This window comes from Bacillus rossius, chromosome 6 (genome assembly GCF_032445375.1).
Source record: "Bacillus rossius redtenbacheri isolate Brsri chromosome 6, Brsri_v3, whole genome shotgun sequence".
Taxonomy (NCBI): domain Eukaryota; kingdom Metazoa; phylum Arthropoda; class Insecta; order Phasmatodea; family Bacillidae; genus Bacillus; species Bacillus rossius.
The window spans coordinates 7248571-7271667 of record NC_086334.1 but is presented as its reverse complement, the minus strand read 5'-3'; the positions used below and the strand labels follow the sequence as shown (position 1 = coordinate 7271667).

The following is a 23097-nucleotide window of genomic DNA, read 5'->3' as shown; positions in this document are numbered from 1 at the left end:
TCCGTAGCAATGTGAACAATACTCTCGTAATTTTCGTCCTATCAGTGTAAACACAAGCATTGTAAATACTAGGAACTCAACCCCCCCCCCCCCCCCTAAAACACAATCGTTTACCCACCCGGACTCCGGAGGATATTCCCCCCCCCCCCCCAATCCTCTTTATCACTGTCACCCACTCGACGGCCCTGAACACAAGATAAACATCGGGGAAGTTAAAGAAGAAATGGGCCATGGGTACTGGAAAAAGGTATTTATTTGTCTGTAGTGTTTTTTTGTTAAACCATGGTAAACCGAAGTCTGAATGGTTGGACCAAACTCGAACTGGAGTTCGCCTGAAAGCGTGTCCCGTTGCGCCACTTCGCTCGGTATTAATTACGCTCGTCGACGGAATACTGCAGTGTGTCGATGGTGTGATTTATTTTTTCTGCAGTCACTGGAAATGTTAACGTGTGTAAATGCCACGCCTGAACGTTTCTGAGACGGTAAATCTCAGTCCTTGGCCTTCAACAGTGCTTGAATCACCTTGGGTTTTTTTTTTTTTTTTTTTTTTTTTTTTTTTTTTTTTTTTATGGAAGAGTGCGCACAGCCATTCAGTTGATTGCGATAATATGCAGTTTCGTGGGTAGAATCTCTCTGGCCTCGACTTCTGAGACGTCACGCTCTGTGACCTATTGCTCTACCTCAATGTAACTTTCTGAATGTCTCTTGAGCAACGAATTAAAAAAAAAAGTGGGGAGTGTGTACTTAGGTACACGCGTTAGAAGTTATACTTTTATGGCACTGCCAAATTATTTACCTCAAACATACAGCACACATAACACTAAGTATGTGTGTGTGTGTGTATATATATATTTTTTTTTTTTCATACGACTGAAATCAGTCTGTAAATACGTCCTACAAACAAACCTTAACCGTATTGAGCTGATTTAAGATTTAACACTAAGAATTTAATCCCGAAATTATTTTATTTTTCATGGCGTCGAATATATGTAGGTTAACAATTTGTTGTATCTCTACAGTATGATGAACGCTGTGCTATCTCTATATTTAAATGTTTAACAAAGGGTTTTCAAAATTTTAATGCCAGCATTTTAACGTATTTTTTAAATTGTAATTATTTTTTTATGACTATAAATTATTAAAGGATAGTTGTACTGTTATGAAGTTGTGTGTATATATATACACACACACACACACACATATATATATGCGAGGTGTAAATTCTGCAATGTTCACGAAAGCAGTATATACGGATGATTCACGCGGGTCCGCCATATTTTCGATATTTCCACAGATGGCAGCTTCATGTCTACACATTTCCATTCCATGCCACTCCCGTTCCATTCTCGAAATTACTTCTACCAAATGCCGTATACTGAGAGCTAAGATGTTAAACATCAACATTGTTAATTGGTTCGAAGCCCACTATCATACTGGAGGTCCCGTCTTGTCGTAGACCTTCCGTTGCATAACACTGCGATGTATAATTCTGTAGCTATCTTTGACTTCGATATTCGCTGTGCCAGATATTTTTAGCAGCCACCATTGTAGGACGAGACAGGTATTGCATTCTTTACACTGAGATATCAAGTAGTTTTTGCCGTCGCTAAATCGGAATTGGGTTGTTTTTTAGTTCGCATCGGTGTTAGTGGGCTGTGCAAGCATCATTGTGAGAGTAAATAAAGACGTAAACTATAATTAGGAATCAACTCGAAATGAATGTGTAGTCAAATTCACCAGTTCGCCCATCTACAGTAGATCGAAAAATCAAGTACCAGCAGTCCTATACTTTCCAATCAGGTACAACAGTGACTGTAACAAAATAATATGGTATTCATAGTAATCAGCGATAATCACACGCTCTTACATACATAAAGCCATCTTGCACTATTAAAGTATCTATTTTAATTGGGTGTGACTGTAGTTTCATTGCATTGTACATCTAATATATAAAATTCTCGTGTCACAGTTTTCGTTGCCATACTCCTCCGAAACGGCTTGACCGATTTTGATGAAATTTTTTGTGCTTATCCGGTATCTATGAGAATCGGCCAACATCTATTTTTCATCCCCCTAAATGTTAGGGGTAGTCCACCCCTAAATTTTTTTTTTTTTAATTTTTGGAGAAAATTTTTTATTTTATTTTTTTTATAATGTGGCATTAAAAAATACACACAACCCTAAATTTTCACCCTTCTACCCCCAACCCCTAATTTTTAATAGAATTTTATATTTTTCAACCCCGGTCGATAGCTGATCAATTAACACTTGATCAACCTTCCCCGCCTACAGCGAGCTCATTACCTGGATTAACACATAGACCACATATTAATATGAAATTCCATCCCTAAGGGAGTGAAAAAGTGATAATTTCATTTTATAACAGAAAAAATCATAGGTCATAGACATACAAATAGTGAGGGAGTGTCATTTCTCTATGTCTGCCACACGATCATACACATAGTAAGGTCTGGCAAATTCATATTTTTCTCCTTGGTGAGACCAGCCCGCTTAGTGGAGCTCGCAGCGGCTAGCAAAATAAAGGCGCTCATAACCGTTTTGTTCTTAACTTCGTCAATAGATAGAGTTAGTTGCCTTGAATTTTAAACTCACCATCGTTTGATGCGTTTGTCATGTCTTTAATTTTCGTTTGTTTGTGCCGTATGCGTTACTATACCATTCATCCAATTGCGATGCAATTTTGGTGAGTTGTAATGCGCATGCCCGTGAAGGTTTCTGAGACGGTATAACTATTTTGCAATAGTTGGAGCACAAATCGTTTCAAAAATGTGTTTATTTCATATTATATAGCGGTAATTCGTCTGTTTTTGTTGTATAAGTGCACACTAATGACATAATTTATTTAAATATAAAAGAGAGTCAGAGATAGAGTGATATATATAGAGTGAGATAGAGAGAGACAGAGAGATAAGTTGAGATAGAGCGAGGTATAGAGAATGAAATGGGTTAGATAAAGAGATATATAGATGTATATAGCTATATAGAGATTTATATATAGAAGAGATAGAGATAGTGTGAGGTATATATGTAAATATGTAGATATAATGAGATAAATAGCGATAGAGAGATGCATAGATATATAAAGATGTAGATAGAGATAAATATATGTTTAGAGAGATGGATAGATGATTTGTATATGTGTAACTACTTCAAACATATTACAAAACATAGCTGAATGAGGCATTGCAATGCATGTCGAGCATTAGCTAGATAATTGAATTTTTTCTATATTTGTAATCTCTTATTTTTAAGCTTTTTTCTATATTACTTTATAGAGTATAGATTACATACAGACCAGGTAAATAACTATAAACTGGCAGAGCAACGTCTGTCGGGATCTGAAAGTGATATAAATTATTTTGCACACTTGACATTCAAATTAAGAAGACAATTACTAACTACATCTGATTTCGAAAAAGGTACCCTTCATCATGTATTCAGCCCGGGCAACGCCGGGTACTGCAGCTATAAATTCCCTAGAAATAATTTATATGGCAAAACAACGTTTGCCGGGTCAGCTAGTGTAAATATATTTGAGTCAAGGCTCTTGAAACTATCTCAAAGCTCTGATTTATAATTTTACCGCTAGAACACATTAAAATCGCAACCTAAATCAAGCTATTGTTTGGTAGTCATCATTTCAACTATAGTAATTTAAAAATATATATATTACAAAATTATTTTACCAGTAAATAATTATACATATCTTCCCTCAAATATTATCAGTACGGTACTTCACAATATCGCATAAACTGGAGTTCGAAATGATTTACAAGCATTTTGCTATTTTAAAAACTGGTTTGGAATTTACCTGCATACTAAAAAAAACTGTATAACAATATTAAAATGCTATGTAAGCTTCCCATCTAAGATTTTTTTTAAAAAGTAACTTTTTACCTAAGTTTTCAATTTGAATGTTTCTACGAAAAAATAATTAAATTTCATTCAAAGTTAAAAATTGTGAAGCTGCCACAGTCGTGTGTATTTTGTAGTTAGAAGATTCTGATTGGTTTGAAATGGTTTAATTAAAAATAATGTTTCGGACATTATTTTTAATGAAAACGTTTTATGTATAGGACTGCTATCCAATTTTATAAAGGAAGGGATGACATTCCATGGATGTCTCACTGTCAAATTTTTTATACAATAATTTTGAAGATGTTGGACTAAAATTGAGTATTGTGTAAGGTATACTGTTATGTATATTTTTATCCCCTCTGTATTACTTGTGTTTTAAGTTGAATACGAATTGCGAAATCCGTCTAATGGCATTGCTGTCAACTAGAGGTTAAGCCTAAATATGATTTAAAAAAATCATTTTCACTTGTACTCACGTTTGCACATTGTAAAAATGACTGTGGCGCGATCTAGCGAGTGTGGTTCGTACTAGCTGAAGTATCGATATTTTGTCGAGGACTGGTGACAGCCAGCGCTGCCATACGCGTCCTCGGGGTACTAGGTAGAACCGTGTACACTATAATGGCAAAATGACGGAACGTACGCACGGAAAAAATAAACAAAACCAGCCCAACAGATGCACTGCTACACAATTAACAGTGGTGTGACATACGAAGCCCGGAACAGACATATCGTTACGAAAAATTATAAAACTAGTAATTAATTTTTTTTTAAAGTTAAAAGGAAATGTATGTAATTTAATTTAATTGTTGCTTTCTTCGTTTTGTGTAAGCATTTATCTGGAAAAAAATTACATAATTACACGTAACCATTGCACCACAAAAAAAACTTGAACCAATATAAAAAGTAAAAAAAGGCTTTGGAAATAATTAAAAGAGCACGGTGCAAGGAATAACAGCGCCTAATAGAAGTTTAGGGCCACTAGCTTATTTCATATAATATATATATTATATATTTCATTTCATTTGGTTTTAATTTTTTTCACGTTTATTTTGTGAATAGTGTAGACTAAGAAACTATAGAACTTTGAGATAAGATGTCTGGTATTATTTTTAATATGATTTTTTTATTTGCTAGATTTTTTTAAATCCTACCCATGGTCGAACTAACTATTATTTTATTATTATTATCTTAGGGTAGTATATTTCTTTTAATAATCTGAAGGATTCATTAAAGCAATGTATACTTCTTTGACATAGTTTATCAATTTTTGTGTGAAAATTTCTGTCTGGGAATAGTTATAGTATTGCCTTGTTTAAGATTCTTAATTACTAGGTATTTGCTTGGTTCAAAATTATCTACAGTGAATACTTTTGTGCAATTTTGGCTAGTTTAAAATATAGATAACATTTTGTCGCATGCCTGGAAAATATTTAATTTAAAACAGTTTTTTTTTTTTTTTTTAATGATTTAATGACACCTTATAGAATACATCATGTAATGTGTTAATCAGTAGACGACAATCTAAGAAGACTATTCTTTGACTTTCTTCTTCCAAATGGGGTTTACTGAAACAAGAAATTATCTTTGAAAGATTAAGCTATCACAAGAAACACTTTCGTTTAGTTGAGACACTAATTAATGTAAAAATTGTTATTGTATTCCTTAGTTACAGATGAAATCCAGATAACTTGAAATGTCCCATATGTTTTATACTAGGATATCTTAACGTTACTAACAAATTATATATTTACGGAAACAACACTTACAAGCAGCTGGCTGGTATTTCGTTCGTAATATGAGTTTATGAATGGCATCGTTAATACTGTTGGGAATCAGCGAAAGTATTGCACTCGGTACACAGGAGTATGTGATCTGAAACAAAACAATAAATAATAATGAGTTAATGTGCTAACAAAATTTATAGGTTTTGAAGGGCCATTAACTTTGAATGCAAGGTTTTAAGACTCTCAGTAAATAATGGTTATTAGTCATGTTCGATTTTTTACGAACCTAGTAGAATCTCGTGACAATAAATCGCGCTTAAAGCCTGTTTTATCTAATTCTGCAGTTCTATAAACTTTCTCCGTATTTTCCCTGTATGGAATACAGTAAAGGCAAAGGCCCAAATTTTTCAAATGTGGTGATAGTTAAGTTTTGGAAGGAGTGGATAAAATGGGATCACCCCGAGAAATTCCAGTTACTGTTGCAACTTCCACCTATTGCTGTAAATTCCGCGCCCTAAACAGAATATATGCACCTGAACCCAATGTCATTGCGAATTTGTTCAAGTGGAAACTACGTAAATCTTAAACTACCTTAGCTAAGTTGCATTTATTCAATGGTGCCTTCTGCTGAGCTTCAGTTAATTTTACTGCCTTTGGGCACAGACTTCAGTGATTTGCCAAGAAGTATTGTTTTAAATTTTTTGAAATTCAATGTTCGGATGGTCTTTTTGGCTGGCTCTTTGTTGGGATGAAGTTCATCATAAGAGTTGATACTGGTTTGTCAGGCAAGAACTACAGTCGTTGTTACCTTCGGGCTGGCGCCCACGGCAGCATCCACCATGGAGTCCACCACCGCCGACGTGTTCTTGAAGCACGTGTGGATCGAGAAGCTGACGATCCGATCCTGCAATTTGGAGGCACGTGCCCGTTACATTGCACGCGCTCAGCGTGCTTCTCCAGCTGCGTCTTCTCGTTCTCTCGGCGGTACAATACCAACAAACAACGTACCGAGTAGTTGGTGAAGTACTCCTCTCCGTACTGCTGACGAACTTCGCTTGGGCAACTTGACCACCCTCTGTTCAGAGCGCTCCTGATGTTGATTTCTTCGCTCAAGTTGGTCCTGAAACAGTTTTCACAGTTGGTTAAACATCACATAAAGGCTTAAGGGGAAATTATAGTATGCTCTGAACGTTTTAGATACACTAGTTACTGATAGACGGCATTAAACAAAAAAAATCTTTGAACTAATACTTTAGGTAATGAATGGACATTCATTATGTTTCATAAGTATTGGCTGTGCTTTATCAATACGTTGTATTAGAAATAATAATATGAAAACACATATCGAGAATACAACAAACATCTTCTTTGATCTGTGGATTATTAAAATAAGTGCATGTTTTCCTTTTTTAGTCGGCATGTTTTCCATTGTCATTTTGAGACTGCAGTGTTTATTTTGTTTAGTTTTTTTTATAAACAAACCATTTATGTTTATTAAGTAACTAATGGGTTGTATGGCCCTCATTAATGTGGAATATAATCAGAATATTTTTATACGAGTATTAGATGATGTTAAACTGTTAAGAGATGTACACTGAATATTAAAACACATTAAGTTAATGCTAACTTTAAGAATTTAAGAATATAGATGACTTTTGATTCGTAAAAATAGCTGCCTATTCGTAACAATGCAGTAATTTTAATCTTAAACAGTCTATCTGTGAGCTTAATATCACAGCCAGTCCTATATAGTCTTTGTTCCTCACAAATTGCAGTGGTGCTGAAACATCTAAAGCTCAATGAAATAGTAACATTGTTTTTCAAATATATCATTATTCGCGATCAGAGCTTTGCAGCATGAAATACTGCCAGAAATACATCTAGCATATATTTACAGCTGTATGGGTTGTAATAAATACCCACTTTATTGACGAACAGTAAATGCTTTTGATGAACACTCTGTATTTTTTATACATGGAAATTTTCTTCAAGAAAAGGGTTTTTTTTTTTACTAAGCTGTCATATTTTATCAAAATTATCATGAAAGTTGAGAGAGAAGGAGAGGATTCCTAGTCAACAGGTAGCTTTAAAGTAAGCCTACTGGTTTTGATGAGCCATAAATGAGGATTAGAAGTGATATGTGCAAATTTTGCACCATTACGTGTAGCCTGATGCCTGATTTATATATATGTAAATATACAATTTTTTTTTTTTTTTCAAAATTTCTCGTTCTGTTAGTGCTGACTTGCAGCTGTAAATCATTTACAGTTACTGCCCCTAAAGCTACGATTTCACGAAGCCAGTTGGCGTGCCAGTAACTGGAGTGACAAACACATCTCCAAAGAATCGGAAATGACGTACACTGGCCTCGTGTGGACACGTCAGCCAATAGTTTTTCCCGCGTTGGAGATATTATATAATTATAATATAATAGTATATAATAGTTCCTTCTGCAGCAGTAGGTGATGGTGTCGGGTCCCATCCTCGGCGATTTAGAAGTCCTGGTGGTATAGGTATTTGTTGACCGTGATCCTTGACCCTTGACGTAACCTCCTATGACCTTGATCTCGTATGACTTGTACCCTATAAAATTTTTCAGTTTTAGATTTTAGCAAATTCTGCCATTTTAAATTCTAGAAATTTACACCATTTTTAACTGAAGGACATTTAGCTATATTTGATGTCCTCAAGAACCAACAATTTGGCTGCCATCTTGAAAAACTTTCATAACTATAAAAAAATATGAAAATATTTAATAAAATTTCAATAAATACAACATCATCGAGTCCGGAGTCCTCCGATCGATCTCGACGAGTATACATTTTAATAATCCTTCCTCAGTGGTGTCCAACAGCATACTGACTCCCACTACTACCACTCTAACCAATGTCATGTGTCAGCAGCGATATTATATGCCAACATATTGGATTCTTTTGCCATCTGTTATATGGCGCTATCACCAAATTGGTTTCTTTTTTTGCCCATCAGAGTGCACCTTCATCAGTCACTATGTAATCAGCTATCGTAGCGTTCGTCATTTTCCTACTGTCAAGCCAGTAATGTTGCGTAACTAGGGACCGAAAAAATTCGCGGATTCAATGACCTCTAGGATAGCCTCCATTATCCTCTGCACTTCTCAAGTAAACACGCGTGTTCATTGGGTGCTAAATTGTAAGGCGTCTCCACTGGGTAGCTTGTGATTGGACGCTTCTTTGGTCGATAGTCTCTCATTGGCCCAGAGAGCTCCAGTTAAAACTGCGAGCCAATGGCAGAACCAGCAGAATTGTACACATGTTTGAATTTCAGCCTATCACGGAATGAATCCGCGAATTTTTCCGGTCTCTCGAGAATCAACTGGACGCGCCAGCTACCGGTTCGTCTACTGGCACCATGAAAACGCGGCTTTTAACTTCGATGTTTACACGTGGAACGACATGTTCTTAAAGTAACTCTTGTTATCTCCGAGTGAAGTCTGATTAGCTCGAAGAGACTGCGAGCCGCACGCTGGTGGCTACTCACTTGTAGATGACCGGCTCGATGCAGTGCACGCCGACCGACCACTTTCTCATCTGCAGTCTGAGGCCGTCGGCAAGGGCCACTACCGCGTGCTTGCTCATGCAGTAGACCAGCAGCGGCGACAGAGTCAACCGACCTGAGATCAAGTACATGTTGTTACTGCCTTAGCGAGCCCGCCTCTTCAGGGTTGTATCTGTGTTAGTGAGGCGGGGTGATAAGCTGGGGCTTCTGGCGCGGTGTAACCTCTAAGCGCAAGGCTCTGAACTGGGGGAAGCCTATAAGATGTACACCAAGTTATGTCCCTGACCGAACACGCCCGAATATTCACCTTCGGCCAACCTCGGGTTTATTTATATATATTTATATTTCTCTGTTTATTTTAATGTGGCTACACTAACCTAAATAACCGTCCATGGTGTTTTAAAGTGTTTTAATGTAGCTAACCTAACTGACCACTTTTAATATTTGAATTCATTTTTCCTGCGCAAAAATTAAATAAATCCCGAGGTTGGCCGAAGGTGAATATTCGGGCGTGTTCGGGACAGAACTTGATGGACATCTTAGGCTTCTCCTGAACTGGCGCGCAGTCTTCTCGTCGTCACATGATACCTGTGAAATTCTAGCGGTGACCGTAACATTATATTGTGGATAAAAGAAGATAAAGGTGTAATGCAAGTCCCTTAAGTGCTTTTTAATAATATGTACAGGTTGTTTTTGGCCTAAAAAATTACCCTGAAAACATGCGTTTTAACTATTTTAAATCATCCAAAATCAAAAGTAATTTTCGGCCCTCAGCGAACTCTTAAATGCTTTTCGTAAACAGATCCCACTCGGATATCTTGACTAGTTTTGAAATCGCGTTGTTTTTCCTGAACCTCTGCGCACCGTATATGTGTGCCCGGGTGGGCGGAGCCCTTAACGGGCCCGTGGGAAAACACACACACACACACACACACCTCGCCTTAACCTTGCGAGTGTTGGAGAAGACAGTGTCTCTGTGACGCACTGCAACGGATCGCCTGGAATCACGGTCACACAGATAGGCCCGGCGACTAGAGTCTCCAGCTCGCTGGGGACACAAGTAGGCGACTAGAGTCTCCAGCTCGCTGGGGACACCAGTAGGCGACTAGAGTCTCCAGCTCGCTGGAGACACCAGTAGGCGACTAGAGTCTCCAGCTCGCTGGAGACACCAGTAGGCGACTAGAGTCTCCAGCTCGCTGGAGACACCAGTAGGCGACTAGAGTCTCCAGCTCGCTGGGGACACCAGTAGGCGACTAGAGTCTCCAGCTCGCTGGGGACACCAGTAGGCGACTAGAGTCTCCAGCTCGCTGGGGACACCAGTAGGCGACTAGAGTCTCCAGCTCGCTGGGGACACCAGTAGGCGACTAGAGTCTCCAGCTCGCTGGGGACACCAGTAGGCGACTAGAGTCTCCAGCTCGCTGGAGACACCAGTAGGCGACTAGAGTCTCCAGCTCGCTGGGGACACCAGTAGGCGACTAGAGTCTCCAGCTCGCTGGAGACACCAGTAGGCGACTAGAGTCTCCAGCTCGCTGGAGACACCAGTAGGCGACTAGAGTCTCCAGCTCGCTGGGGACACCAGTAGGCGACTAGAGTCTCCAGCTCGCTGGGGACACCAGTAGGCGACTAGAGTCTCCAGCTCGCTGGGGACACCAGTAGGCGACTAGAGTCTCCAGCTCGCTGGGGACACCAGTAGGCGACTAGAGTCTCCAGCTCGCTGGGGACACCAGTAGGCGACTAGAGTCTCCAGCTCGCTGGGGACACCAGTAGGCGACTAGAGTCTCCAGCTCGCTGGGGACACCAGTAGGCGACTAGAGTCTCCAGCTCGCTGGGGACACCAGTAGGCGACTAGAGTCTCCAGCTCGCTGGGGACACCAGTAGGCGACTAGAGTCTCCAGCTCGCTGGGGACACCAGTAGGCGACTAGAGTCTCCAGCTCGCTGGAGACACCAGTAGGCGACTAGAGTCTCCAGCTCGCTGGAGACACCAGTAGGCGACTAGAGTCTCCAGCTCGCTGGAGACACCAGTAGGCGACTAGAGTCTCCAGCTCGCTGGAGACACCAGTAGGCGACTAGAGTCTCCAGCTCGCTGGAGACACCAGTAGGCGACTAGAGTCTCCAGCTCGCTGGAGACACCAGTAGGCGACTAGAGTCTCCAGCTCGCTGGAGACACCAGTAGGCGACTAGAGTCTCCAGCTCGCTGGAGACACCAGTAGGCGACTAGAGTCTCCAGCTCGCTGGAGACACCAGTAGGCGACTAGAGTCTCCAGCTCGCTGGAGACACCAGTAGGCGACTAGAGTCTCCAGCTCGCTGGAGACACCAGTAGGCGACTAGAGTCTCCAGCTCGCTGGAGACACCAGTAGGCGACTAGAGTCTCCAGCTCGCTGGAGACACCAGTAGGCGACTAGAGTCTCCAGCTCGCTGGAGACACCAGTAGGCGACTAGAGTCTCCAGCTCGCTGGAGACACCAATAGGCGACTAGAGTCTCCAGCTCGCTGGGGACACCAGTAGGCGACTAGAGTCTCCAGCTCGCTGGAGACACCAGTAGGCGACTAGAGTCTCCAGCTCGCTGGAGACACCAGTAGGCGACTAGAGTCTCCAGCTCGCTGGGGACACCAGTAGGCGACTAGAGTCTCCAGCTCGCTGGGGACACCAGTAGGCGACTAGAGTCTCCAGCTCGCTGGAGACACCAGTAGGCGACTAGAGTCTCCAGCTCGCTGGGGACACCAGTAGGCGACTAGAGTCTCCAGCTCGCTGGGGACACCAGTAGGCGACTAGAGTCTCCAGCTCGCTGGGGACACCAGTAGGCGACTAGAGTCTCCAGCTCGCTGGGGACACCAGTAGGCGACTAGAGTCTCCAGCTCGCTGGGGACACCAGTAGGCGACTAGAGTCTCCAGCTCGCTGGGGACACCAGTAGGCGACTAGAGTCTCCAGCTCGCTGGGGACACCAGTAGGCGACTAGAGTCTCCAGCTCGCTGGGGACACCAGTAGGCGACTAGAGTCTCCAGCTCGCTGGGGACACCAGTAGGCGACTAGAGTCTCCAGCTCGCTGGGGACACCAGTAGGCGACTAGAGTCTCCAGCTCGCTGGGGACACCAGTAGGCGACTAGAGTCTCCAGCTCGCTGGGGACACCAGTAGGCGACTAGAGTCTCCAGCTCGCTGGAGACACCAGTAGGCGACTAGAGTCTCCAGCTCGCTGGGGACACCAGTAGGCGACTAGAGTCTCCAGCTCGCTGGGGACACCAGTAGGCGACTAGAGTCTCCAGCTCGCTGGGGACACCAGTAGGCGACTAGAGTCTCCAGCTCGCTGGAGACACCAGTAGGCGAATAGAGTCTCCAGCTCGCTGGAGACACCAGTAGGCGACTAGAGTCTCCAGCTCGCTGGAGACACCAGTAGGCGACTAGAGTCTCCAGCTCGCTGGGGACACCAGTAGGCGACTAGAGACTCCAGCTCGCTGGAGACACCAGTAGGCGACTAGAGTCTCCAGCTCGCTGGAGACACCAGTAGGCGACTAGAGTCTCCAGCTCGCTGGGGACACCAGTAGGCGACTAGAGTCTCCAGCTCGCTGGGGACACCAGTAGGCGACTAGAGTCTCCAGCTCGCTGGGGACACCAGTAGGCGACTAGAGTCTCCAGCTCGCTGGAGACACCAGTAGGCGACTAGAGTCTCCAGCTCGCTGGGGACACCAGTAGGCGACTAGAGTCTCCAGCTCGCTGGGGACACCAGTAGGCGACTAGAGTCTCCAGCTCGCTGGGGACACCAGTAGGCGACTAGAGTCTCCAGCTCGCTGGAGACACCAGTAGGCGACTAGAGTCTCCAGCTCGCTGGGGACACCAGTAGGCGACTAGAGTCTCCAGCTCGCTGGGGACACCAGTAGGCGACTAGAGTCTCCAGCTCGCTGGGGACACCAGTAGGCGACTAGAGTCTCCAGCTCGCTGGGGACACCAATAGGCGACTAGAGTCTCCAGCTCGCTGGAGACACCAATAGGCGACTAGAGTCTCCAGCTCGCTGGGGACACCAGTAGGCGACTAGAGTCTCCAGCTCGCTGGGGACACCAGTAGGCGACTAGAGTCTCCAGCTCGCTGGGGACACCAGTAGGCGACTAGAGTCTCCAGCTCGCTGGGGACACCAGTAGGCGACTAGAGTCTCCAGCTCGCTGGGGACACCAGTAGGCGACTAGAGTCTCCAGCTCGCTGGGGACACCAGTAGGCGACTAGAGTCTCCAGCTCGCTGGGGACACCAGTAGGCGACTAGAGTCTCCAGCTCGCTGGGGACACCAGTAGGCGACTAGAGTCTCCAGCTCGCTGGGGACACCAGTAGGCGACTAGAGTCTCCAGCTCGCTGGAGACACCAGTAGGCGACTAGAGTCTCCAGCTCGCTGGGGACACCAGTAGGCGACTAGAGTCTCCAGCTCGCTGGGGACACCAGTAGGCGACTAGAGTCTCCAGCTCGCTGGGGACACCAGTAGGCGACTAGAGTCTCCAGCTCGCTGGGGACACCAGTAGGCGACTAGAGTCTCCAGCTCGCTGGGGACACCAATAGGCGACTAGAGTCTCCAGCTCGCTGGGGACACCAGTAGGCGACTAGAGTCTCCAGCTCGCTGGAGACACCAGTAGGCGACTAGAGTCTCCAGCTCGCTGGAGACACCAGTAGGCGACTAGAGTCTCCAGCTCGCTGGAGACACCAGTAGGCGACTAGAGTCTCCAGCTCGCTGGGGACACCAATAGGCGACTAGAGTCTCCAGCTCGCTGGGGACACCAGTAGGCGACTAGAGTCTCCAGCTCGCTGGAGACACCAGTAGGCGACTAGAGTCTCCAGCTCGCTGGGGACACCAGTAGGCGACTAGAGTCTCCAGCTCGCTGGAGACACCAGTAGGCGACTAGAGTCTCCAGCTCGCTGGAGACACCAGTAGGCGACTAGAGTCTCCAGCTCGCTGGAGACACCAGTAGGCGACTAGAGTCTCCAGCTCGCTGGAGACACCAGTAGGCGACTAGAGTCTCCAGCTCGCTGGAGACACCAGTAGGCGACTAGAGTCTCCAGCTCGCTGGAGACTCCAGTAGGCGACTAGAGTCTCCAGCTCGCTGGAGACACCAATAGGCGACTAGAGTCTCCAGCTCGCTGGGGACACCAATAGGCGACTAGAGTCTCCAGCTCGCTGGGGACACCAGTAGGCGACTAGAGTCTCCAGCTCGCTGGGGACACCAGTAGGCGACTAGAGTCTCCAGCTCGCTGGGGACACCAGTAGGCGACTAGAGTCTCCAGCTCGCTGGGGACACCAGTAGGCGACTAGAGTCTCCAGCTCGCTGGGGACACCAGTAGGCGACTAGAGTCTCCAGCTCGCTGGGGACACCAGTAGGCGACTAGAGTCTCCAGCTCGCTGGGGACACCAGTAGGCGACTAGAGTCTCCAGCTCGCTGGGGACACCAGTAGGCGACTAGAGTCTCCAGCTCGCTGGAGACACCAGTAGGCGACTAGAGTCTCCAGCTCGCTGGAGACACCAGTAGGCGACTAGAGTCTCCAGCTCGCTGGAGACTCCAGTAGGCGACTAGAGTCTCCAGCTCGCTGGAGACACCAATAGGCGACTAGAGTCTCCAGCTCGCTGGAGACACCAGTAGGCGACTAGAGTCTCCAGCTCGCTGGAGACACCAGTAGGCGACTAGAGTCTCCAGCTCGCTGGAGACACCAGTAGGCGACTAGAGTCTCCAGCTCGCTGGAGACACCAGTAGGCGACTAGAGTCTCCAGCTCGCTGGGGACACCAGTAGGCGACTAGAGTCTCCAGCTCGCTGGGGACACCAGTAGGCGACTAGAGTCTCCAGCTCGCTGGAGACACCAGTAGGCGACTAGAGTCTCCAGCTCGCTGGAGACACCAGTAGGCGACTAGAGTCTCCAGCTCGCTGGAGACACCAGTAGGCGACTAGAGTCTCCAGCTCGCTGGGGACACCAGTAGGCGACTAGAGTCTCCAGCTCGCTGGGGACACCAGTAGGCGACTAGAGTCTCCAGCTCGCTGGGGACACCAGTAGGCGACTAGAGTCTCCAGCTCGCTGGGGACACCAGTAGGCGACTAGAGTCTCCAGCTCGCTGGGGACATCAATAGGCGACTAGAGTCTCCAGCTCGCTGGGGACACCAGTAGGCGACTAGAGTCTCCAGCTCGCTGGAGACACCAGTAGGCGACTAGAGTCTCCAGCTCGCTGGAGACACCAGTAGGCGGCTAGAGTCTCCAGCTCGCTGGGGACACCAGTAGGCGACTAGAGTCTCCAGCTCGCTGGGGACACCAGTAGGCGACTAGAGTCTCCAGCTCGCTGGGGACACCAGTAGGCGACTAGAGTCTCCAGCTCGCTGGGGACACCAGTAGGCGACTAGAGTCTCCAGCTCGCTGGGGACACCAGTAGGCGACTAGAGTCTCCAGCTCGCTGGGGACACCAGTAGGCGACTAGAGTCTCCAGCTCGCTGGGGACACCAGTAGGCGACTAGAGTCTCCAGCTCGCTGGGGACACCAGTAGGCGACTAGAGTCTCCAGCTCGCTGGGGACACCAGTAGGCGACTAGAGTCTCCAGCTCGCTGGGGACACCAGTAGGCGACTAGAGTCTCCAGCTCGCTGGGGACACCAGTAGGCGACTAGAGTCTCCAGCTCGCTGGGGACACCAGTAGGCGACTAGAGTCTCCAGCTCGCTGGGGACACCAGTAGGCGACTAGAGTCTCCAGCTCGCTGGAGACACCAGTAGGCGACTAGAGTCTCCAGCTCGCTGGGTACACCAGTAGGCGACTAGAGTCTCCAGCTCGCTGGGGACACCAGTAGGCGACTAGAGTCTCCAGCTCGCTGGGGACACCAGTAGGCGACTAGAGTCTCCAGCTCGCTGGGGACACCAGTAGGCGACTAGAGTCTCCAGCTCGCTGGGGACACCAGTAGGCGACTAGAGTCTCCAGCTCGCTGGGGACACCAGTAGGCGACTAGAGTCTCCAGCTCGCTGGAGACACCAGTAGGCGACTAGAGTCTCCAGCTCGCTGGGGACACCAGTAGGCGACTAGAGTCTCCAGCTCGCTGGGGACACCAGTAGGCGACTAGAGTCTCCAGCTCGCTGGGGACACCAGTAGGCGACTAGAGTCTCCAGCTCGCTGGGGACACCAGTAGGCGACTAGAGTCTCCAGCTCGCTGGGGACACCAGTAGGCGACTAGAGTCTCCAGCTCGCTGGAGACACCAGTAGGCGACTAGAGTCTCCAGCTCGCTGGAGACACCAATAGGCGACTAGAGTCTCCAGCTCGCTGGAGACACCAATAGGCGACTAGAGTCTCCAGGTCGCTGGGGACACCAATAGGCGACTAGAGTCTCCAGCTCGCTGGAGACACCAATAGGCGACTAGAGTCTCCATCTCGCAAGAGATACCAATAGGCGACTAGAAGGTTTTCGGGTGTCACCTCCTGTATGCGACTCTATAGGCAAGCTTTTCGCGGGGAGAGTACAAGACCCTGGTCGGGAGGTGCGAGATGCTGGTGTCGATACCAGCGGATCTGGAGTTTTCTGGCAGTGATGCCAGCTAGTTCTGTGGCCGTCGATAAAAGCGAGCACGCGTGTTGGGCCGACGAGCCATGGCGTGAGTCGGAGTCTGCGACGCGACGCATGCGGATAACGGCGGGTTTGTGAGCACAGGTGTGCAGACACGGACCGACAAGAGGAATGCGTGCGTATGTGGTGGGCAAATCAGGTATTAACATTTTGCAGGCAGACATTGATGTCAATATTAGCATAATGATTAGATATACACATAATTAATAAATTGGACAATCCTTTCGAACTCTGTTTCTCCCACTTCGTTACACTGTGCTTAGAGCTGGATCCACTATTGAAAAAAAAAATAGAGTAGATCATAGGTCGTGTGCACAAGATTTGACAGCCATAGTTTTGAACCTTCTTATACAGAAGTTATACCGTGCGTGGTTTTGGTTGTGCACATGACCCGCATTATACGTAACTCGCTTTTAAAGTAATACTTTTGTAGGCATTTTGACGGTTAAATTTTGTTAATCAACGAAATTACGCGCGCGTCATGCAATTTATAGTTTACCGAATAAAGACTGATAGGCATGTGTGTTTCATCACTGTGTGTTTAAATGTAAGATACACAACGTATCATGTGGTTATTTTCAAATGAACGAAAAATATAGCATGTAGGCTAACAAAGTACTAATAAACATGCCCTCGTGTTTTTTTTTTTTTAACATTTAACTTATAACTACAACTTCTACTGTTCTTTTTCGTTTTAATGTTGAAACCAGCGAACAAAATTTTTTGCAGATAGAAAAACAAGCCAAAATACGACGTTAAATGTTAAATGCAAATATCTTTCTTTTGCTCGACTCTCACCTGCGGCGCTGGCAACGCAGACAACCCTGCCCTTGGACTCGATGAGCATGTCGAGGAAGGCTTTCGTGACGCGGACCATGCCGAAGACGTTCACGTCGAACACCTTGCTGATCTCTTCCGTGGATGTCCAGTGGAGCTCTCCCACGCTCAGGACACCAGCGTTGTTGACCACCGCCCACAGCACTGCAACTCAGGCGAACACGCTGCTGATGCCGTACTTACGTTCAACTACAAAAGTTGCCTACTGCTTCAAAAACTAAGGCCAGTAAACAGGGAAGTTATATGAAGGAAGCAGTGATGAGAGTGTAGCACGATTGAGGTTCCACCAACCTTTGTCGCCGATGGTGCCCTTCACGAGCTGCACGGCCGCTTGGACACTGTCGTCCTTGGTGACGTCCAGGGGCACGATGTGGAGCCTCGACGAGGTAGATGCCTTGAGGGCGGCGGCGCCGGTGCCTTGTGGCATAAGGCAGCCGGCGTACACGGTCACGCCCAGGGCGTCGAGACGCCTGGCGCACTGCTGGCCGAACCCCGAGTCACAGCCTGCCACAGTGGACAAGTGGACACTGTAGTCCTGCACAGTTAGCAAGCAGCTGTTTTGTAGTGGAAAATAATGTGAGATTGTACCAGAGGTTTGGTTGTGTCTGATGAGCTCTAGTAAAGAAAACAAAAGCATATAGAATGAGCACCATAAAAAAAGAACCATTAGACATGATTTCCAAGAATGGTCACTTCCACTTTAAAACAAATAGCTTGGCATTTATAATGTTGAATTGATACTATTCCAGAAACGAGAATTAATTTTTGGTCAAAATAGCAGGCTGCACGGTGACTCAACAGCAGTATGTTTTCGTTGATACATAACCTTAACAGTTGACACGAATTAAGATTTTGAAATACTAATATTCACATAAAAGATAATGTTTATTAGTTGTGTGTTGACGAATCGTATCCTGTATGAGCAGCGTGTAGATGATTCAGTTGGCTCATGAATTTGGTAAGTTACATTTTTTTTAACAATAAATACTGAGCCTAAGATCATGAAGGCTGGTCTGCAATTGCAATGTCCTAAACTGTGTCCGATGGACACTGGTGGCTGTCGTGTCCATGTGATCCTCTGATGTCATGCGTGGTGTGGGCGATGGTCCGAATCTCCCTGGTCCGAATACCTTGCTCAACTTGACTTTTTGTCCCAATCTGTGTCCTTTGGTAGCATAGAACAACAGTAGAACCCTCGCGATATTTGAGTTTCTGGTTCCCATTTAAAAAAAAAACATGTATTCAAACAGTAAAAAAAAATGAAAAACATTTGCTGCGCTCTAGTGATTACTTTAGAATTCAGGAAATTTGGACATCGGACATCCGATTGTAGTTAGGGCAGTTTTCCGTGCGACAATGTGACGTCCATCACATCAGGATAAGGACCGCCCACATGTTCGGACTGATGTAGACGGGCCTTAATATTCGCCCAGGTTTGTTTTATAATTCGTGTTTTTTTCATGTAAATGCAGGAATATGCCCTGTGTACTTGCCTCAAAATAAAACTTGAGTTATTTGCAGAGACCGGAAAAATTCGCATCTATTCATTTCGTGATAGGCTGAAATTCAAACATGTGTAACAATTCTGCTGGTTCTTATATTGGCTCGCAGTTTAACTGGAGCTCTCTGGGCCAATGAGAGACTTATCGACCAAAGAAGCGTCTAATCACAAGCTACCCAGTGGAGACGCCTCACAATTTAGTACCCAATGAACACGCGTGTTTACTTGAGAAATGCAGAGGATAATGGATGTTATCCTAGAGGTCATTGAATCCGCGAATTTTTTCCGGGCCCTAGTTATTTGTTACTCCTGAAAAATGGCCGACTAACATTTTTTTTTTCCACTTGAGTGCTGTAATGTGTATGCAGTTGTCCCAGTACGCGGGTTCCCTGCGACAGACGATGAAGGCCACCGTTGAACGGCAGTTGTCGTACCTGTGACCAGCACCGCCCTGCCGCCCAGGTCCGGCAGTAGCCTCCTGGGCAGGATCCTGTCCAGCAGGGCGAGGCCCAGGTCTGCGACGACGAGCGACAGCAGGGCCAGGGTGACGTGCGACGCCGCGTGGCGGTAGGCGTCGGGCAAGGTCGCCTCGGCGACGACCAGCGACGCCAGGAAGACCGTGGCGAAGCGCGCCACGTCGCGGTCCATCGCGGTGCTCTTTCTCCTCTGCGACGATCACAAATAACAAAGCGACGAAAATGTTACGAGAAGTAACCTACCGAGCATTAAGAGGCGAAAAAGAAAACAGGCATCCAAAGTTTATCTTCGAGTGTGATGATACCAAGACCACGCTATTGCCATGCAACGCGACAAGAGGCAGAAGAACCTGCGCAGACCCCCACCTTTGAATATATATACTGTATAGAAGTCGCCAGCCCAGGTTAAAATTTCTAATACGGTTTTGAGGTAGTTGGTTAATTCACCGCCGCAATCGCCACCATCTCTAGGGCATCGACTTGTAGTGGTCCCTAGCGGACAAGTCTCGAACTCTTCAAACACCCTTTCCCCCTCCTTTTCAACAACCATGAGCTGCAGTGAATGATAGGTGGGTGGTGCGGGGAATGACAGCGGGCGACAGTTCTGCGCTCTAACGTGTAAATAACAACTAAGACGATACAGGGCGTTACGGCAGCGCACTGCAGCGGTGAAGTTCCCAAGCTGCTTTCTGAAAAACGTAGAGTAAATCCTATCCACTCGCGACTTCTATACAGTATATATATTCAAAGCCCCCACTGTCACCGCGGGCGGTCACGTGATAAGCGCTCTGTGAAAGAAGGGGGGGGGGGGTGTTTAGTCAGGCAGCTGCCTGCTAGCTGAAGAACACGCGCGGCCTCAGTTACACGATCCGATGTGCGTGATGGCTTCTACGTCGGAATTCAAATCACGTTATCGAATCGGGCACACCGTCGCGGCGACAAACACGGGGAGATGTAGTTCACAACGCTGCGGCAAATTTTCAGTAAGTTTTTCGGCGCGCGGTGATGCTGAAACGACTAGTGTTGCTATAAGTGTTTTAATATCAACAGTAGTGCGAATTCTGACGAAATGAAAGACAAAGAGCAAAACTAGTTAGACTTTATTGACACCCTCATGTAAAATAAACAGAGCACAGGTAAGTAATTTAAGTATAGACTACGGAGAAAAATTTGTGAAATTTGTTCTCCAACAGGATTGATTGGACTCAACATTAAAAAAAAGCTAAATAAGGCTTTGCAGGAAGACAGCTATTTAAATTGCAGAGTCTGCCATGCGACTTTATTTTAAAGCAAATAATTAAGCAAGGGAGAACATGCTCCACAAATGTGAAGTTGCACAAGAGAAACACTTGAGAAATTAATTGCTAAGTTTTCGCTAAAAATAAAAAATAAAAAAAATAAAAAAAATCTAACGAAGAGAAATAGTTTGGTTGAAAAGCCTTGATTAGCTGTTTGGAGAGGGCCCTATCTAGAACAAATGCGTGAATTTTGTAAGGCTTGTGGAACCGTAGTAAATGTTGAAAAAATCACAAAGTAATACATTTTCAGCACTCAAAAATGGAAATTGACGTCACGAAACCCATTTTGCTGGGCATACTATTAATTATTTTTCGTGAATATGGAATTTTTCGCTTATTTTTAAGTCAAAGAAGTCTGGAGATCACCTTGATAGTATTCATTTTGAAAAAAAAAAAGTATATTTCTGCAAAATGTCGCTGAACAAAAAATGTTATCACAGTGTTCGGTTGAACAAAAGCCTACAGTGTCATACATAAACAAGGCATTCAAAACTAGTTGATTAACAACAATGACTAAAGTGAATCTTCTGTATTTAATAAAAAAAGTGTACCAATTAAAAAAATTAAGTTATAATTTTTCTTGTTCACGCACGGTAGAAACTGTTTGTTTCCATTTAAATGTTCTGAAAATGGAATTTATGTGTTAAATGGTTACGAAAGCACTTCGTTAAAATAATGGCGAAATTAAATTTTTTAACTCTGCCATAAATTGGACTTTGTTCATAACAAATTCTTCGGCTATGCTTTTGCGAGGGCCTTTTAATTTATTTATATTTGAAATAAGTTTATATACTTATTTGTAGGCAAACAACGAAATGAAACGAATGTCTAGTTTCCAGTCACATCATTACTCTAAATAATAATTAAAAATCATGAGACTACAAAGTTAATTGTATTGATTTAAAAAAAATCTGAGACATAATTAGGTTACCAAATGAGTTATCAAATTACTTTCTGAGTTACGTCATTTTTGACTCAAGTGGAATGGTTGGTTTCCCACGGTAGTCGGGAGTGGAAGGTAGTCATTGTCATTGAGTTTCAAGGACATCCGAGTAGGCTCTTGTCGCATTACAATTACCTGGCACCTCCTCTATTAAGTATTACGTGTTACTATCATGAACGAGGGGCATCGAGACAGGACAGTCATGTGTGTGGTAGTAGTCTTAGTTTTATCAAGTCTAGAAACACACATTATTGGGAAAATATATGTATATATGTATACATCTTAATTTCAGCCAGATATTTTGTATTCTGCGGGTGATATTTCGTATTAAGAAGTTGCTGAGTAAGTTTGCGCTGCATGGCATGATGTGATTTTCTTGCTGCAATGCTAGGGTTCGAAACCTAGTGAATAAAATAAACTGCGATTTGCATTGTCATTTTTCTGGTTTGACACATTTTTGATGATCATACCGTACCTTAAACTCAGTCAAGAGGCGCAAGAAACAGCGGGAGTGTGTAATTTATACTCGACAACTCGCGAACTGAGACAGATGCGTAGCGGAGTCCGGCGTGCGCAGCCTTGGCTTGAGGTTTCTCTTACGCGACTGAGCAACCGAGTCGAAGTCTCGGCATTTATATGCATGAGTTAGTGGGGATTTTACGAGTGGGGGAATTACATTGTTCCAAGTAACTACCTCTAGCGTTGTCGTTGCGACTTTGCGAGGAGAAACTGTTGTTTTATGGGGTTTGGCGTGACGCAAGCAAGCCGAGGCCACACGGATATAGCTACGCTATGTTCGCTATGTTCGCTATGTTCGCTATGTTCGCTATCCCCAGGTGGCCAGGCAGGATGGTCTATTTCGCGATGTCGGAGAGATGCATGCCGCGGATTCGAGTTGTGATTCCGACGATGATGATATTCTGCTGGCTCTCACGGTATGTGAACGTAAAAAGAAATGGGTTCGTGAATTTAATTGAATAATAATAATAATAATTTGATGAAGCAGTTGCTAGTGAGGACGAAACCAAATTTATGGGTTATTTAAGAATTAATTCAACTTAGTTTTATAGCATTCCCCTTGGAATCAAATCCTAGACATTGCCCTGCGTATCCTGCCGTCTATATTCTTCCATAGATTTATTTCATAAACATGAATATTTTCTTAATATCGACTATTTAAAGCACAATACTGAGATAAATTAAACGTCAGTACAGCACAATTCCGCGCGGAAACAGATTTTTTTTTTGTTTATCTGTGCATGCGCAAAGTCAGTGATGTTTTAGAAAACAAATAGCCGAGAACCAAACACCTGGTGACGTCGCCAACTTAATGA

General features: G+C 45.1%; 2 protein-coding genes across 5 annotated transcripts in view; one reads left to right on the top strand and one right to left on the bottom strand.

Annotated features, from left to right (window-relative positions):
* Positions 1-23097, top strand: part of LOC134532565 (zinc-regulated GTPase metalloprotein activator 1-like) — a 315459-nt gene that overhangs the window by 52682 nt on the left and 239680 nt on the right. The window lies entirely within an intron of this gene.
* Positions 5327-22369, bottom strand: LOC134532564 (retinol dehydrogenase 16-like). Of its 2 annotated transcripts, XM_063369088.1 has the most exons (9): positions 22239-22369; positions 19481-19712; positions 17837-18049; positions 17507-17689; positions 9126-9258; positions 6615-6726; positions 6415-6510; positions 5649-5754; positions 5327-5447 (listed from the first exon to the last, which is right to left on the bottom strand). In XM_063369088.1, exons 2-9 carry the CDS (start codon positions 19692-19694, stop codon positions 5413-5415), a joined length of 1092 nt encoding a protein of 363 aa, XP_063225158.1. In that variant the 5' UTR covers positions 19695-19712; positions 22239-22369; the 3' UTR covers positions 5327-5412. The 2 variants fall into 2 exon arrangements, with proteins under 2 accessions (XP_063225158.1, XP_063225159.1); XM_063369089.1 differs by lacking the exon at positions 6415-6510 and having other exon boundaries at positions 22239-22367.